The sequence below is a fragment of the Euprymna scolopes genome, chromosome 35 (genome assembly GCF_053919585.1).
Source record: "Euprymna scolopes isolate OS-2025 chromosome 35, ASM5391958v1, whole genome shotgun sequence".
Taxonomy (NCBI): Eukaryota; Metazoa; Mollusca; class Cephalopoda; order Sepiida; family Sepiolidae; genus Euprymna; species Euprymna scolopes.
Window position 1 is genome coordinate 25,150,515 of NC_136516.1, and position 19,436 is coordinate 25,169,950.

A 19,436-nucleotide genomic window follows, 5' to 3' on the forward strand; every position below is an offset into this window, starting at 1 on the left:
GGGCGACAATTTTACCGTTCCATCATGCAATTTCTAAAACTAAAATGGCTGACAACTCTGAAGTTTTTATTTACTCGTATTCCCTGGCTGTTAAATCTATCCCGCCTCAACTTATTATAGATCTAGGGTAAATACCCTGTTATACCTGAATATAATCAAACAATGACGGAGGACATGTAGTATGATGTATATTTACCCAATAAGTGAGCGGGAATCGTAGTTGAACATCTGCCGAAGACAGCGGTGCCATAGAACTGTTGAAGTCTTCGGCGAACGTAGGCGTGCAACTGAGAATATAATGGTTTCATTTCTTGCCAAAGTTCTTCAGCTAAACTTTCAATAAACGAAGGAAACTCGTAGTGTTTCGTTCGTAAATAGGCTCCAAAATCCGGGTAACCTAAAAAAAAAGACAATTTTTACAGTGGATAAATACAAAATAGAAGTTTAATTGCGCAGTATTTATTAAATATGCGCCATTTTAAAATAAAAGACACTTCACACACGTGTATATATATATAAACCTACTTCATTTACTCACATAAAATTAATATACGAAAGTATAAATTTATGCGTAAACTTTAAGTATTTGCTTCAAAAGTGCTCAATACGTAGGTAGAGCTAGTTAGTAAGTTATAAAGCATATATGGCGATTAAGTTACACTGAATATTCCGCGTTTCATCCACTCTAGGACTCTTCAGGCTTATGCGCATAAGCCTGAAGAGTCCTAGAGTGGATGAAACGCGTAATATTCAGTGTAACTTAATCGCCATATTCAGTGTAACTTAATCGCCATATATGCTTTATAACTTACTATATATATATATATATATATATATATATATATATATATATATATGTGTGTGTGTGTGTGTGTGTGTGTGTGAGAGAGAGAGAGAGAGAGAAAGAAAATTAAAACTATAAGTTGAACTTTATAAGATGATGATGAGCTGTGAAACAGCGAAACAGTACTGTATGTGGATGACTATATATATATATATATATATATATATATATATATGGAAAACACGGTACCGTCTTCAAAACAAAATTTTCGAATATGCAATGCCAGAAATAACTCAATTTTAATCCATTTAAAAAAAAAATGGCACATATTCAACTAAAAACAAAATAAAAATATTTTACATCCACGGTTATTGTGATAACTGTTATGTCAATTTTTATAATCACTGAATGCATATAATTTTATATTACTCTTGCACGTTAAGACCCGACGTAAACTGCTGCAATTTGCCGAGCGGCGATCAATTTTAAAAACGTTGATAAAAACAAGCAACATTTATCGGATACTAATTACACTAAAAAAAAAAAAAAATGGAAAAGCAATAGAATAAAATATAACAATCTAATATATAAAAGCCCATATGTATGTCTGTCTGCCTCCATATTTTCAAACTAATTTTACTTTTAGAATTAATTGATTCTATGAAAATCAGTTTACAAATATTATAATATTTATCCAACATTTTTGGTAGGGTCTTCACATTGACAAACACGGGTTACTTCCGTGGAGTTTTTCAACGCGGAAGTTGTTTTAATCGGTAGATAAGTTCAATCACCAATGAAAGGACTACACTTTTTAGCCGGTAAAATAAAATACAATAAGTGTGCTTGCCAAGGGACGCATGTGGCCTGTTGGCCATATGTTTTACACACATAATATGTGCCATTGTTAATATGACGGGCAAAGCCAGTGTTCGCCAGTAAAAAGATGGTGCCTGTCGAACGGTCAATAAGATGCTCATTATCGACGCCAATCTCGACGTCCGCATCCAAACGCGTGCGGGGGTTGAATTCAACAAAAGCGTCCTTTGTTAAGAATCCAAATCGACGAAGATATTCATTTCCGCTTTTGTAGTTCGTATAATGAAATAAATAAAACTTGTTTATAAAAACACAAACAAATGGACATTCTTACCATCCAGCCGTGTTATCTGCGTGTTTGGTGACGAAAATGATAGTAATAATAATGGATTAACATCAACTTGATAGACCAACGAGAAGTATATTTAGCCTGACAGACTAACAGTAGCTTTTATTATAGAGATGTTTAAGCACATTTAAAATATTTGCGATGGAAATCCGTTACATAACAGAAATTCAACCTTTTCTTTAATTAAATCAGCGTTGTTATATATATATATATATATATATATATATATATATATATATATATATACATTATATATATAATTATATACATATATATATATAGTAATTTATAAAATATATATGGCGATTAAGCTACACTGAATATTCCGCGTTTCATCCACTATATATATATATATCAATCCTATATATATATATATATATATATATATATATATATATATATATATATATATATATATATATATAGGATTGATGTGTACTTTGCTTGAAGCATTGTGTGGGATAGGTATGTAGTAGAGATTTAGAAGGCTATCACAATGCGGGGAATGAAATATAGTCGGTGTTGGTGAAAGAAAACGAAAACAAGTGGCGATTTACAAGTCAATAAGTACATACATATATGTCTAGATATACTCATATTTATTCAGTTGTATTAAATACAAATGTCTTACTTGTTATGTTTGCGACAATATCCATAAAAATCTCGGAATCTTCCTGTCAAATTCGCAAATCTGCATGAACTTTCGAACGGATCACTTTATTTTATTCAAAGGTGTAGCATCCTCTCGTGTCTGTCAGAAAGATTGATAGAAGTCCTAAGTCATTCGCAATTGTATTTTCAGCCCCCTCACCATATTAAGGATTGAACTTTCAACCTTCAGACAAAGGTCGCTTTTACAACCGAATTAGTCCAAGTACTCTAACCACTACACCACGGGTTTGAAGTGAATTAAATAAAGGGTTCTGTTCAAAATCCCGTGCAGATTTCCGAGTTTTACAGAAAGCTTTTTAATTCAACAAGATACACAGAGAAAAGATCAGAGGTTACATCGACTGAAACGTTGTGAGTATAACACGATGAGAACAGAAATTCGAAGAATCCAAGCAATACGAATTACGAATCATCATCTCAAAAAATCAAAAACGTGAACAATCCTTGTTTAGTTGAAGAACTGAATCATATTCGTATTTTTACCGTTTTGTTTTGCTCCAAGATTTATCAGTTCGACATATACTTGGAAACTGTTTCGAATCTGACGTCCGGTAGCATTTCTCCAGCCGTGCCATGCCCATAATAGTTCATCTGTGTCCCTGCTCTCCGCCATGATCTTGATTAAGTCGGGTTCAAGGAAGAAACACCTGGAATCTTTACAAACTTGTGCACTGTTATAAACGCCGGCCATGTATTCACTCTCGGTGTAGATCCTTCTATAAAATACAATATGAACAAAGAATTGAAATTGTCGGACTGACTTCCTCATCTTGGTTGTTGTCGAACTTTATTAAAATTACCTCCCCTTTTGAACTATTTTTCACATACACGAAACCACGGCAAAAATTTTTTTTAAACAACTCCAAGAATATGAAACCACTTCGGAGCCAGTAACTTTTCTTCTTTCTTTTCCAAGATGGCGACTAACATGTCTGACGAAGGTCGGAGACTACGCCGACCGAAACGTTATACAGATAACACTCAAGACGAGAACAATAGTCATATCAAACCAAGTAATACAATCAGCCCTCATCTCAAAAATGCAGAACTAAAGTAAAAGTATTATTGAAATATTTATGAAGTCGTTTGCTAGGTGTCCTCTGATTAGATGGAAAACAACCAATCACAGAGTAACTTTTACAATGTTTACTGAACCTCACGTGAGCGGTTCTTTCAAAGTCGCTTCCTGTTTTTCGCTGTGATTCTCCGAGAAGCAAGTTCGCCTTCTGTTACCTCCATCTTTAAGACAACAGGACACGTTCGAGATTGAAATCTCTAGGTAGAGTGTTGTACAGAAAACAAGGCTTTTTATTTCTACAAACCAATCGAAACAAACTCTGAGAATGAGAAATATAAAAACTGTTAAAAAGGACACGTGTTCAGAGATAAGTTCCGGCAAATCCAAGCTATTTTCAAAACATTTATCTTTCTTCCTTTTTCTCTTTTTTTTATTCAAAATATAACCGTTTCTTTTAGTTATATTTACATCTGTGTTGTGTTGCTTGTCGCCGACTCGCTATCTTTGTTCCCAATAAAATTTCTTTATTTGTTGCATTCATACCCGGGTGTAGTAAGGCTATTTATCAGTTATATATGCTAGATGTATCCTACTAATTCTGGGGAGGCAGTCAAAAGTCAAAGTAATTGAGGCTGTGTATGTAGAGAGAGATAGACAGATAGACAAACAGATGTATGCGTAACGTATAAATTCTTTATGAAACTCAATCCCCAGTGAGGGCGATACCAGAAATAGAATTATTAAGATTTCTACTCCGTCATGGCTGACGGAACGAACACGCGCTACCACATTAATTAAATATAGGATTACCTTCGAAATTCCGTCGAGATACCTGTGTTCGGTAAGATGCACCTGAAGAAGATCGGAAGTTACATCAGCCGAATCGTAGAAACTAACACTCAAGATGAGAACAGTAGTCTGGTTAAACCAAATAATATTAGCAGGCAAATATATTTATTGCAAATTGCCTACACTGAATAATTTATGTTTAATTCTCGTGTGAAATCATCAGACTAATTTTGAGTTATGTTGAAGTGAAAATAAATTAACTCTTACATATGCTGCAGACAGACTACTTTTCATTGTGTCAAAAAAATCATTTTTTCAGTATTGTCTCATAAAGAGATATACTTAAATATTTGAAGAAATGTGAGAGGTGTACTCACTTTTGCGATACACTATATATATATATATATATATATATATATATCAAAATATCGTTAATTCACTACCCGCATAGCATCAGCTAGGAGCTTTGACTGTCGTTTTGGCGGTCGGGTTTCGATCCTGGCTTGAGGTAGTCGTCTGTCTAGCCGCACTGATGAGCTATGATACAGCGAAACAGTACAGTATGTGGATGACTATATATATATATATATATATATATATATATACATATATATATATATATATATATATATATATATATATATATATATATATATATATATATAAGCAAAATACATGGTTGCGACACCAGACACGCTAATATCATTGACAAAATGTCGATTAAAACCAGAAGTCCTCGTTAGGCGACTTAATAAATGGTTGCTTTGAGGATTGGTTTCGTGCATGGAAAGCCTTTTTAAGTCATCTGATGAGATCTTTTGGCTTTAATCGACAATTAGCATGTCCAGTGTCCCGTATGTAATTTTTCTATATTAATAAAAATATATCTTGCTCTTCTTTTATTGAGCACTCTTAATAACATCGTTAAATTCATTAGTCATCACCCTTGAATATCTTTAACCTGGTATATATATATATATATATATATATATATATATATATATATATATATATATATATATATATATGTATATATATATGTATATATATATATATTTTTTTTTTGTATAATATATACAGGAATTTACATCGGTAGTCGGTACCGACGGTTTCAAGCCCGGTAGTTGAGGACTGCTCTTAATGTCCGCCTTAGGCTCTCTTCAGCCGACTCTCATCACATATATTATACAAAAAAATATATTGCTCTTATTTCGAGAAAGGTTTTTCCCTAATAATAGAGCACTGTATGGGATTTCTTTTTCTACAAAAAAGTACAAGTATATATATATATATATATATATATATATATAGAGAGAGAGAGAGAGAGAGAGAGAGAGATAGATAGATAACCCGCTTTGTTCTTTTTCTTCACATACTTACTTCGATATATCAATGTCTTCGGGTGTTGCAGACATGGACCAAAGTTTGAGCTGTCGGAATGAGTCCCGATCCAAATGATATTTTCCTTCCAAATATTCCCGGGCAACCTTGGCACGACTCGATGTCCATTGGTCAAACGAGCGAGACAAATTGCTCAACTGTTGAAATTTAAAAAAAATAAAAACGAAAAAAAAAAGCAATCAGGTTGCACAGGCTCACATCAAAACACGACATTCAATCATTACATTAATTTGGAGATAATGAGTTCATAATGATACACCGGATGCGTAATCACTATCTGCACCTGTCCTGACACGGCTTTATCAAAGCGAAAAATCCAAAACGATCCGAAACAATGTCGGGTTTATCGAAGAAGAACTTACTCTAATAAGGCTTGAGAGTCTTATCTACGCTGCTATTTGTTATTATACTGAATGTGAGTTAATCAACTTTTGACCCTTTTTCAATATAGTTTAATAACACAAAATATGTGAATAAATATTGCTTAGTTCTGAGATTTTGTTATGTTCGATTAAAAAAAATATGTCTTAATTGTTTTACTTAACCGTAATTTATCATTTACAGATCAAGTCGACAATCTCTTTGTATTTATTTCGTCTTCTCTAACTCTATGTGGATTTAACCACTTGCCGATTTTATCGACATTACAAACGTGTATTTCAATTAAATAGCAATATATAAGAATAAAAAAAAAAGAATACGCTTTGATGATGGCGATGATGATGATGATTATGATGATAGTGGTGGTTGAGGGTTTAGTGTAATGATGGTGAGGAGGAGGAGGAGGAGGAGTAGGAGGAGGAGAAGGAGAAAAAGAGGAGGAGGAGGATGTAGTAACACTTCTGAATCTCGTCTTCTCATTTCTCCCTTCATTTTACTCCTTCTCCTCCCCCTCCTCCCCCTCCTTCTCCTCCCCCTCCTTCTCATCCTCCTCCTCCTTCTCCCCCTCCTCCTCCTCATCATCATTTTACTCCCCTGAAAACTATCCAATTCTTATAAGATTAAATCTCTCGATGTCATATCATAGACTTTTTCATTTGTTCCGTTATCTTACTCCAGCTCTCCTTAAAATCATCCCAGTCGAATTATACGAGACCAGCAATGAAAATTGCATATACGCATACTTTCAATTTCTTTATCCCATTTCACTTGGTCCTTTATATTACTCCAGCTCTCCTTATCACTACCCCAGTCATATAATACTAAATCTCTTGATGTCATATAGTGTCTTTTACAGATTCCTGTCTGCGCGCTTTTTCTTTATTACATCTTCTGCAGTTGCTTCCTTCTTTCACAGAATTCTGTTAGCGTCAGTGAAACCACTTAACGCGCTATGCAAGATGAGTTATTTACCTTTTCGCTGTTTGACTTGGTTAAGTTTGTTTCGTAGTTCCAGATGGCCAGCGAGACTTCCTCGTTCCACCGTCGACGCATACGATTCGCCTCTTCAAGCCACTCGCGCACAGAACTCTCCTTTGGTAATATGATGTCTAGTTGGTTTTCTCCGAGAAAGATTGAAAAAAAAGAAGAAAATAATTAGTCAAACAAGAAATGAGTCCAAGGATTGAAATATTAGAAAGGTTTATGTATTCATTCATTTTGCGGACAGTTCATTCTGCAAATATGCGATGCGTGTGTGCGTGTGTGTGTGTGTGTGTGTGGATGTGTGTGGATGTGTGTGGATGTGTGTGTGTGTGTGTGTGTGTGTGGATGTGTGTGTGGATGTGTGTGGATGTGTGTGTGTGTGTGGATGTGTGTGTGTGTGTGTGTGTGTGTGTGTGTGTGTGTGTGTGTGTGTGTGGATGTGTGTGTGGATGTGTGTGGATGTGTGTGTGTGGATGTGTGTGTGTGTGTGTGTGTGTGTGTGTGTGTGTGTGGATGTGTGTGTGGATGTGTGTGGATGTGTGTGTGTGTGTGTGTGTGTGGATGTGTGTGTGTGTGTGTGTGTGTGTGTGTGTGGATGTGTGTGGATGTGTGTGTGTGTGTGTGTGTGTGTGTGGATGTGTGTGTGTGTATGTGTGTGTGGATATGTGTGTGTGTGTGTGTGTGGATGTGTGTGTGGATGTGTGTGTGTAGATGTGTGTGTGTGACACCATTGACCCTCTACACGCTAAAGTTCACATCTACATTTGTTAGATAGCAAGAGTGTATATAAACATATACGGCACAATCACGTTGACACACCGATCTTCCCCAGATCATCGAAGTTAAGCAACGTTGGACCTGGTCAGTACCAGATGGGTGACCATTTGGAAAGGATCAAAGGAAAAGAAAACAACAACAATCGCTCCTGATGATAATCAGATGTACCGGTAGAATACGCTTGAGAAGAATATGGCCGAACAACAACTTTTGGACGCCATTTTATATAACATGCCCGCTGAAATTAAAAAGACCGCTCGGCAAATGGAAAATATATCCAGAAAGATTGGAAAAAAGAATAACTCCGACGTGTTCAATTGCACGTGCTTGAATAATGATTTGCTACCAATATATATATATATATATATATATATATATATATATATATATATATATATATATATATATATATATATATATATATGGGTGTATATTTACCAAATGTGTGTTTCTATAATGAGTCTCTTTTAACTCATTGGTGTTACCGTTCTCATATGTGATTAATCTAGTGTATTTTTTATTAGGTGTTGATGTGTGCATGCATAAATTAACAGTTTATAGATTTATTTATAGATATAGTTGTCGGTTGGAACACCAGCAAAAACAGGCCTCAAATCTTCCTTCCATGCGTCCCGAAATTAAAGGTGCTTCTCTCCGAAAGTGAAAACGCTCAGATGGGAATTATATTTTGATATCATTTATTTCTTTGCTGGGTCCTTTTTCAGAGTTGGCACGATTTGTATAAGATTACATTTTTCTAAGACATACCTTTCTGACTTCCCTGTGTGTCCTGTCATAAAAGCCCATCCGTCTGCTAAGGCGTTGCGTATTGAACTGATCTCCCACGTAACTACAACTCTACATCTCAAAATCTATATTTGTATTACGTCATTACTACACGTAGCCTAGGCATCCTTGTTGGTTTTTGTCACGTATATTTGCTTATATTAATGTTAGCTTAAATTACGTCTGTCAAATTAACTTCAAAGTAACATTCCTGAAAACTATTAAATGTAAATATTTCAATTTAACACAACTTTTCACACGTTTAAAATATTTCTATCTAACAATATACTTTTGCTAATGATAATAATCGACTATTATAATTTCATCACAATAATCGACTATTATAATTTCATCATAATAAACGACCATTTTAATGGTTTCCGGTGTTTTCTGGTAGACTAACAACATAATATATTATGTCATGGTCGTGTCCATTATTTAACGTCGTTTTGAACAAGTATAGTGTCTTGGGATATTGCCAAGGATCACACCAACATTTAATATAAATTGGATGTAAAAGTTGTCGAATGTTTTAGCGATCATTTTGGGGGTTTTGTTCAAGGTGCAGTCGGTTTGATAATTTTAGATTTTGGCTGATTTAATTTAAGTTAATTTACTCGTTTTTAAAGGAGTTTCTAAGTATGCGTCGGATTATTATTTTGACATAGACTTGTTACTTTTTAGTTTTTAAAGTATTTTCATTGGTTGAACATACTTTTGAGTTAACACGCTACTGTAAAAACTTACTTGCTTTAAGAAGTTATGAAGAAATTGAACGCAAACGAAGCGGAGAAAAATAGAAAGTAGGTTATTAGAGAGGTTTGCTTTTTAGCATTCGTCAGAAATCATTTTGTAATTCAGCCGCCACAAGCTATTAGTGTTAGCATTTTGAGTTAAAAACATTTTAAAACGAAATGAACATTAAAAAAAACACAGATCAGTGGAGTGAGTTGGCAGTTAGAGAGTGGGTTAAGACTGACTGGAGATTAGCGTGAAAGAGATTTTGTCTCTGTGGTCTGTGGAGGCATCGACTGGACCAACTAGATAAGATGTAGAAACTAAAAAGAAATGTGTGCAATCTCCGAGAGAAGTCATAAACATGAAACAAAATGGTGTTATGGTGTTTCTTTCGACGAAAAACAGGTGGAAAAACAGCGATTAATGAAGAAGGTTTATTTCTCTTTTGTCTTGGCCAAGCAGACAAAGATGTTATTTTTTTTCAACACAAATGCTGCTAACTCGTAAGTGGCTACTATTTGGGACCAGATTTGCAAGGATATTATGTAGGGAGTTGGGCAGCAAGATCTGTTCTATATTAAACTTGAACTTCTACAGGTAAGTACAATCAAGAAGGCAGAGGCCTATGGGGAATTCTAAAGTCAAGCATTCAAAATAACTCAGTTGGTAGAACTTAGGACTTTCGATTTCCGATGATGTTTTCCGATTGATTTATCAATCTATTATTCACAGTTGATGGAATATTTTCGATGTCAGAAAATAATGACGATTTATGACATTTCGTAATGAGACAAATTCCGAAGTGTGTTTAATGCTGAACGGAGGAACGAACATCTTTTTTTATATTTATGTATAGAAAAAATAACCTTGAAAGATTTAGGATCTATTCGTACGCAATTCTTAAAACAAATTTCATCCCAAACAAGGCATATTTCTACTTGGAATTTAAGGACTATACTATTTAGGATCGTATCTAACAGGAAACTGTGGGAAATTCACTAGCGAAATGTCTGTTCACACTACATTTCAATTTAGTACATTCAAGAAAACAAGTAACAGGAAGGGGATTCCAATGTCTGCCAATGCGAGGAAGAAAATGAGAGTAGAAGGCTTTCCAGAATTTATGGACCTCAACAGTGAAGGGGTAGAATTTCATACCTGGCTCAGTTCAAACACCTGTAAATTAGAAACAGTACGGCATAATCGCGTTGACACACCGGTTCTCGTCAGATCATCGAAGTTAAGCAACGTTGAGCCTAGTTAGTATCAGATGGGTGACCATTTCGGAATTCTAGGCGCTGTATGTGCTCTCCGCTTATCTAACTCAGCATTTGTTTCCAGTCGTCCTGTGTTCACTTGCCACTGGTATTTAACAATGTCGTCCCAGGAGAGGTGTGGTTGGAGATTGCGCACCTCCTGCCATAAAAATTTCACGCGCAGGTAACCCTTCGTGAGTATCCATAGTCTGTCCAAGACTGAAGGAGCCTGCTTTTTTTTTTGTTTTGTTTTTTTTGTTTTTAATTAGAAACGACAATAAGTTCAGAGCTGTAATTTTCCATATAACCCATAGAGATATAAATCACTGCACATGAAGAGTTTCAGCTTGATCAGACAACTGGAAATTGAACGTCCCTCGTAATAAATTGGAACAAAAAAAGAGAGACATGCATTTATAGATACAGGTAACAATAAATATATCATTCTTCTACCTGCCATGACATTTCTGGTTTCTGCTTCTTCATATTCAGTCGGGCTGGTGACGTCACTTAACCACGCCACGGACAACATCATTGCAAAATATAAAGAATTATTTCCAACCTAAAAAAAAGACAAGAAAAATATTATATATGCATATAATATGTTAATATTATACTCTGTATTCTGTTCAATTATGTATTAATATATATATATATATATATATATATATATATATATATATATATATATATATATATATATAAATTACAATAAGTTTACCAAGGTAATCAAAATGGTAAACTTAAAATATATTATAAATATTAAAGAGTTAATATTTACACGTAAAATAAACTCAGCCAGATGTAAAAGCTCAATAAAACCGAAAAGAACAAATGATTAATAAAACATGTTAAAAGACATCTTGAAAAAGAGTTAAATACATATTTAATTTTAAAAAAGGAAGCACAAGATAAGTGGATAGTCCTTAATCCGCAGAGTTTCGAAGAAATACTCACCTTCTCATCAGAGGGCAGGAATTAGCAAAATGCAGGATCGGTTATATATATATATATATATATATATATATATATATATATATATATATATATATATATATATATATATATATATATAAGTGAGAATTTGTGTGTGTGATAAATACTTATAAACCTATATACTCAACTAATCTTTGATCTACAGACTTGAAATGGGGTATGTAGAGCATTCAAACACATGGAAAAAATTTTAATCGGTTTACATTTGGACCAATACGGCTGCTAAAGGGTAAAAATTAAAACAAAATTATACGTGGGAGGCCACCGGATTTTTATCTGTTTTCAACTGTTTCACTATTGCGCATGCGCGATCGTGAAATATGAAAGCTTCCTTATGTTAAGTATGAGTTAGTTTGAAAACACTTTGAAAAAGTCATGCCAAGCTGGTTTAATGGCTATCGTACTTAACTAACTATCTTTAGATTTTGGTTTCGATCACAGCTCGAGTATTTTTCTTTACTTACAAGAAGTGAAATCTTTAAAATATACATAATACTCGCATGCACAGGTCTCAATTTCTTTCCGGAGTCATTGAAAAATTGGTACATTAAAGTCATGGGATATTTATGTTTGCTAACTGTTTCACGAATGTCCATGCACGAATAATTCACATTACAGATTACTTATGTTAAGAATAAGTCGTTTGAAAACAATTTTAATGACGCGTCAAGCTGGCCTAATGGTTATCGTATTTTGATTTCAGTGTGCAATCTCCGAAAGAAGTCTCTCGTACATACAACGCCTGGTATTACAAAATGTGTGTGTGCAAACTCCTCCCCCAATTTTGGGTCTAAACACTTAAAATTTTACATGTAGGTTACTTGGACATGGATCAACTTTTTAATTTGATTTGAGCCCAAAACAGTAAATGTTAGGGGGTCAAAATTGGAGTTGAAGTTTCTTTTAAAAATTGACCTCTGCGGTTTCTACCAAATTACTTAGCCAATTGTTGGTCTAAACATTTGAAATTTTACATAAAGTGTATTCAGACATAGGGCAAACTTTTAATCGGCTGCCAAGGGGTCAAAATTCAAAAGATCTGACCTTTGCAGTTTCTAGCAAACGATTTGGCTGCCAAGAGGTCAAAATTGAAAGAGTTAACCTTTGCTGACTCTACCAAACTCCACCGCCAAACTCCTTCGCGAAATTTTAGAGTTAGGTTACCTGGGCATGAGTCAAACTTTTTAATATATATTCATATGCACATAAAGTTATGAACAGTGCATAGGACCCGAGCATAGTAATTTATAAAATATATATGGCGATTAAGCTACACTGAATATTCCGCGTTTCATCCACTCTAGGACTCCTCAGGCTTATGCGCATAAGCCTGAGGAGTCCTAGAGTGGATGAAACGCGGAATATTCAGTGTAGCTTAATCACCATATATATTTTATAAATTACTAACTAGTTCTACCTACGTATTGAGCACTTTTGAAGTAAATACTTAAAGTTTACGCATATATCTATACTTTGTATGGTATATTAATTTTATGTGAATAAATTAAGGTTATATATATATATATACATATACATATATATATATATATATATATATATATATATATATATATATATATATATATATATATATATATATATATGGAAAGAGAGAGAGAGAGATTTGGAGATAGAGAATTAAAGAGAGAGTGATATAAGGTAATGATCTCTGGTCATTCAAAACAGGACAGAAATCACATGGCCTCATCGGAACGCTGACGTTAATAAGCGTTAAATCTCATCACAATATATTATAAAGAGCATTTAGCTATACAATGCCATACTTGCAGCTAGATCACGTTTTGAGAAAACATAAGTGAAAGTTTTCGCTTTTCTGTGTGTTTGACATTTTCGGGTCGGCGGACCAACGACCTAATGTTGTACTGCAGGATAAATATGAATTCGCCGTGATTGCAAACGTTCTCGACTCGCATCAATTCGCCTTCCAGCCATTTGATGAGGCAACGAATTAAAATTACTGGATGTATTAAGTCTGTTGATAAGGTTTTCAGAATTATCTTATGTTCCCTCAAAATTCTTTGTATTTAGCTTAGATGATGGTGGGTTTAGATGTTTGAACGACATTTGTAATTTAGAAAAAACGTTTTGCAATTATTGTGGGTTCCTGTTGACGCTGGAGCACAACATTAGATCCGCTGATTGGAAAAATTGCTTCACAAAAAGAACAGAAACCCTCACTTTTATTTATCTATCTATCTTTTCACTTTTATTTAATCAAACACACACATTATATTTATATATATATATATATATATATATATATATATATATATATATATATATGTGTGTGTGTGTGTGTGTGTGTGTGTGTAATTTATATATATATGTGTATACTTTATATATATATGTGTGTATACTTTATATATATATATGTATACTTTATATATATATATATGTATACTTATATATATATATATGTATACTTATATATATATATATGTATACTTATATATATATATATATATATATACTTATATATATATATATGTATACTTATATATATATATATATATATATATATATATATATATATATATATATATACATACAAAGAATTTTGAGGGAACATGAGAAAATTTTTAAAACCTTAGCAACAGACTTAAGTCTGTTGATAAGGTTTTCAAAATTTTCTTTTCTCATGCGAGTCGAGAACGTTTGCAATCGTCGCGAATTCATATTTACTCTGCAGTATATATACATATATATTTAGTAAGATGATTGATAATTTATAATTAAAATTAAAAATTTAAAATCTGTTTCATACGAAGGAACAACAACAAAGTCAATAATTTGTACGATCGTTTCGGAAAACAATGTTTTTATTGTGATAGACATTAAGCCACGGACAATAATTTTAACATATAGTTTTTTTTAAACAAAGTCTCCTCATCAGCAAAAATATTGGGTGGGTTTTTTATATGTAAAAGACACCATAAATAAACTTAGCATTTTTAAGTAAGGCCGATGTATCTGGAAAATATATATATATATATATATATATATATATATATATATATACACGCATACACACATATATATAAACACACACACACACACACATATATATATAAACACACACACACACACACATATATATATATAAACACACATATATATATATATAGTCTTTGAAGTTTTTAACAACCACACAAAAATTATTTTTTATCATTCATCAAAAAAACATCTAGTCAGTAAGTCATTTAATCACCTGCAATCACTGCATCAACTCTCAAATTTACTATAATACCAATTTTTATATTTTTTAAGGGATCATCAGTTGTTTACCATGAAACACTGTTTCGGGGATTTAAAAACAAAACAGTGTATTGCATCATGGCTCCCCAGCAGTGTTGATCAAACACCACCACCCTTAATCTTAGGAAGAAGACAAGTTACAAAAAATTTTTTCCCCAATTTCCTATTAATTGTAATTACTAACCTTTTCATAGTATAAAAATGAATTTCTTACCTGTGCGATTCATCAATTTCCACATTTAAAATGGATACAATTTTAATTTTTTAATTTATCAGTCTTGTATTTATAAGATTTGGATTAATCCATTTAACTACTTATCACCCCCACTATAGTTAGTAGTTTGTATATTTACATTCTTATTTATTTAAAATTAGATATATAAAGGTTAAAAATATTTTATTTTTACATATATACATTTTTTTTTTTTTAAAACTATATAAATTTATTATATGTAATTATAAATACATTTATACATTGCTAATATAGTTTTGGATTTCCTTTATCAATATAATCTGGCTTATTTTAAACGATTCAAAAGCATCAGGATAACGAACAAATGCTTTATTTAACTGTTTAAATATTTTATTTTTATCTCCACCTTGTTTTATCATCCTTATTACTAAGCTAGAAACTGGTGGTATAAAATCTGTTAATTTTAGAGTAACGCGAGCTATTCTCAAAAACTCTGACATAATGGTTCCATAAAACACAAAAACGGGGCAGGTGCTATCCTTATGGGGCATACGTACTATTTTAAAGGGGAAAGCGTTTCTTTTATCAAATATTTTATAAAGAAAAATTCCATCCTCAATTTTTATATCTAAATCCAGAAATGTAGCCTGTTGTCCTCTATGTTCACAATTTAATTTTAGTTCGTTTGGATATATAAGATGTTTATTTTTTTCGAATTCATCATTATCGTTTATGCATATAAGGTCATCTATAAATCTCCTACACCCATGAAAGTTATATGTTTTAGATATATCTGTTTTTAATAATGATGACATATATATATACTCGAGTCTATGTAAATACAAATTTGCCCAAAATGGTGCCGGATCCAATCCCATTGGGATACCTATCGTTTGGAGTAATATTTTATTTCCTATTTGAAAATAGAATTTTTTAATAAGATGACTTACAAGCATTTTTAAAATACCTTTAGAAATACTAGTTTTGCTATTTTTTATTTTTACACCAGAAAGCATTAGAGTTTGAAAAGTCTATATATTTACCTTTTCCACCTTGAAAAGCCAAATCTACAGTATCATTTAATTCTTTTATAAGTTTTTCGTGCGGAATTTTAGTATATAGCGTACTAAAATCATAAGTAGCTATAGATTTTGCTTTTATTCTGGAATTTATTTTATCTAATTTTTCTTTCACTGGTTTGGAATTATTTACTACCCAAAATAGATTTATATTACTATAGAATTTACTTTTCAGGTGAAAATTATTTATTTGATTTATAATTAATTTAAATATTTTAGATATAGCTTTACTTAGAGGTTTAGTGATGCACGTCTTTGAACCTACAATAAATCTAGCCCCAACTGGATTTTTATGCATTTTAGGTATCCAATACATACATGGAAGATTTTTGTGTTTATCTTCTAACTTTAATCCTACTTTTTCATTAATAATACTATTATTCAAAATAATACTATCTAAATTACTATTACTTACTTTATAAGTATCCGAATCGTTTCCTATAAGTCCTACTTCTATCAATAACCGTTGTATATAATATTTTTTACATATAAAGGCTATATTGTTTGCCGCTTTATCAATCGGAACTATTACGAACTTTTCTTGAAGTATTATAAGTTCCTCCCGTATTTCTGAATTTTTTAAAAGAGGATTGGTTTTTCTAGGGTGTTTAAATTGTTTTATATGTTTAACCTTTTTATTTACGCATTCAAGTATACTATTTTTCAATGCATCAAACGTAGACTGTGCTAATTTATATTTCTTTACCATAGACATAATAAAACCTTCTAGTGCTTTAGTAACTTCTTTAACGCATTTAGTGTAATTTAGGCATTTAGGTTCTCTATAATTTGGACCCTTACTAAGTAGTTTTCTTAATTTAGGATTATTTACTATATTTAAATCTCCTGTAATTACATGTTTTATCTCATTATTACAGAACGGAGAGGAATTACATTCACATTCTGGAATATTTATATTATTATCTTTTATATTTATATGTTCTACCGTTTTCTTATAATTAAAAATCTTATTGCGTATTGTTGGCCCTAGTTTATATGTAACTATTGGTTTTTTATCTTTTTTCTGGAACTCATTTGGTAGTAATTGAATATTTTTTTGTTTATTAAATATTTTAGGTAAATTTACATCATCAAAACCTTTATTTTCATACAAAACTACACAAACATTTTTAGGTTTCTTTTTTATATCGTTCACTGGTGGCTTATATAATTTAGTGTCAATTATATCTAGAATATATTCATACCATTGAATGAAATAGTCCTTCTTATATATCATATCCGGTTGTAATAATATTTTAGATGCTATTTCCTTCAAAACTTTCTTTTTTGTTTGATTAAGCAATTTTCTTATATAATTGAACGACTCATAAATTTTATTAATAATGATATCTTTAATTTTACTAAAAAATCCTCACGTGAAATAACTGATTTTCTATTATTTCTATTAACATGAGTTCTATCTCTAATACCGTAGCGAGGCAAAGCTTGATATAATCTACCTATAATTTCAGAATCTTGTAGGTTATTTTTTTTAACTTTACTATTCAACCCATATGGGTAAATTACTCGCATTTTTTTAATTATATCGTCTTCCTTATCCTGACGCATCCTTAGGATATCGTTATCTACATTACCTAGACTATTATATCCATTGCATTTGAATTTTTCAATTATTTGTACGGAAAAAGACGACTGACTACAGGTTTCTTTAAAATGTTTAACAACATGAATACATCCCTTAGTGCTAGTCCTATGCAAATTCATGCGTTTATTTAGAGGCATTACAGTTTCTCCTACGTATTGTAAATTACAGTTTTTACAGGACAACAGGTAGACCAAATTTTGGGACCTACATGACAAATCTTCTTTAGAATGATTTACAACATAGTAAATTTTATTAGTCACATTTGACTTATATTCTTTAGATGTTATGAGAATATTACAAGTTTTACATAAGGGTGCTCCACAAGGAGCAACCTTAAAATTATTTTCGGCCGAACAAGTCCCATTTGCCACTTCGAAAGAAGGAGTTCCTACTTCTATATTACTAATGACAACGACTTGACCCTGTCGAGACATCTCCGACCTCCTTGGGTGGTAAGCCCTAGGGGAACTCACTAGTTCTGAGGACTGCCCAGACCTAGCTTGCAATCTAGTTTTAGTGACCATATTTAAAAAGTTATTTGATAATTATTTTTGTATTTTATCAGAAAAAAAACTTTAGTACCTTTGGTACCAGAAAAGTATCCAAATAAGAGGAAGGAAACCTAGCCATACATATTCAAATACTCAATATATAGTCTTTGAAGTTTTTAACAACCACACAAAAATTATTTTTTATCATTCATCAAAAAAACATCTAGTCAGTAAGTCATTTAATCACCTGCAATCACTGCATCAACTCTCAAATTATATATATATATATATATATATATATATATATATATATATATATATATATATATCAGAACAAGTAGTTAATAAAACATGTCAAAAATATTTAATTTTAAAAAGGAAGCACAAAATAAGTGGATAGTCCTTAATCCGTGGAGTTTCGAAGATATACTTTCCTTCTCATCAGAGGGTAGGGATTAACAAAATGCGGGAGCAGATTTTGCTTGCAAAAGTATTTAATGAAACTACAAGTAAGTCATAGATCTTACTTGGTAACAAATAGTGAAGCAGAGGGAATAGGGGGAAGGAAAAGGTGATTTCACGTGAATGGATTGTTTGGTGAAGGGTAAAATATCCAATAATGGTAAAATCCAAAAACGTTGATTAAATTTCCATTTCCACAAGTATATATATATATATATATATATATATATATATATATATATATATATATATATATATATATATATATATAACTACTTCATTTACTCATATAAAATAAATATACGAAAGTATAAATTTATGTGCAAACTTTAAGTATTTACTTCAAAAGTGCTCAGAACGTAGGTAGAGCTAGTTAGTAATTTATAAAATATATATGGCGATTAAGCTACACTGAATATTCCGCGTTTCATCCACTCTAGGACTCCGCAGGGTTATGCCTTATATCTAGACGACTAACCTATCATTTAGCTGACAATAGTGTCATAAAAAAACACCTAACATCCCATGATAAAAACCTACAGTCATCTGGCATTAGAAATCCATTAACTAACAATACTA

General features: G+C 32.1%; 1 protein-coding gene across 2 annotated transcripts in view; it reads right to left on the reverse strand.

Annotated features, from left to right (window-relative positions):
• The window catches only part of LOC145259738 (angiotensin-converting enzyme-like), a 69,805-nt gene that overhangs the window by 38,843 nt on the left and 11,526 nt on the right, over nt 1-19,436 (reverse strand). The window contains exons 2-6 of one of the 2 annotated variants that reach the window (XM_080117438.1): nt 11,208-11,316; nt 7,186-7,322; nt 5,812-5,969; nt 3,108-3,340; nt 197-397 (exon numbers count right to left, since the gene is read on the reverse strand). In XM_080117438.1, the coding sequence (XP_079973564.1) occupies nt 197-397; nt 3,108-3,340; nt 5,812-5,969; nt 7,186-7,322; nt 11,208-11,316 (838 nt within the window). Of the gene's footprint in view, nt 1-196; nt 398-3,107; nt 3,341-5,811; nt 5,970-7,185; nt 7,335-11,207; nt 11,317-19,436 lie in introns of both variants that reach the window. The other variant, XM_080117437.1, reaches the window with a different exon arrangement.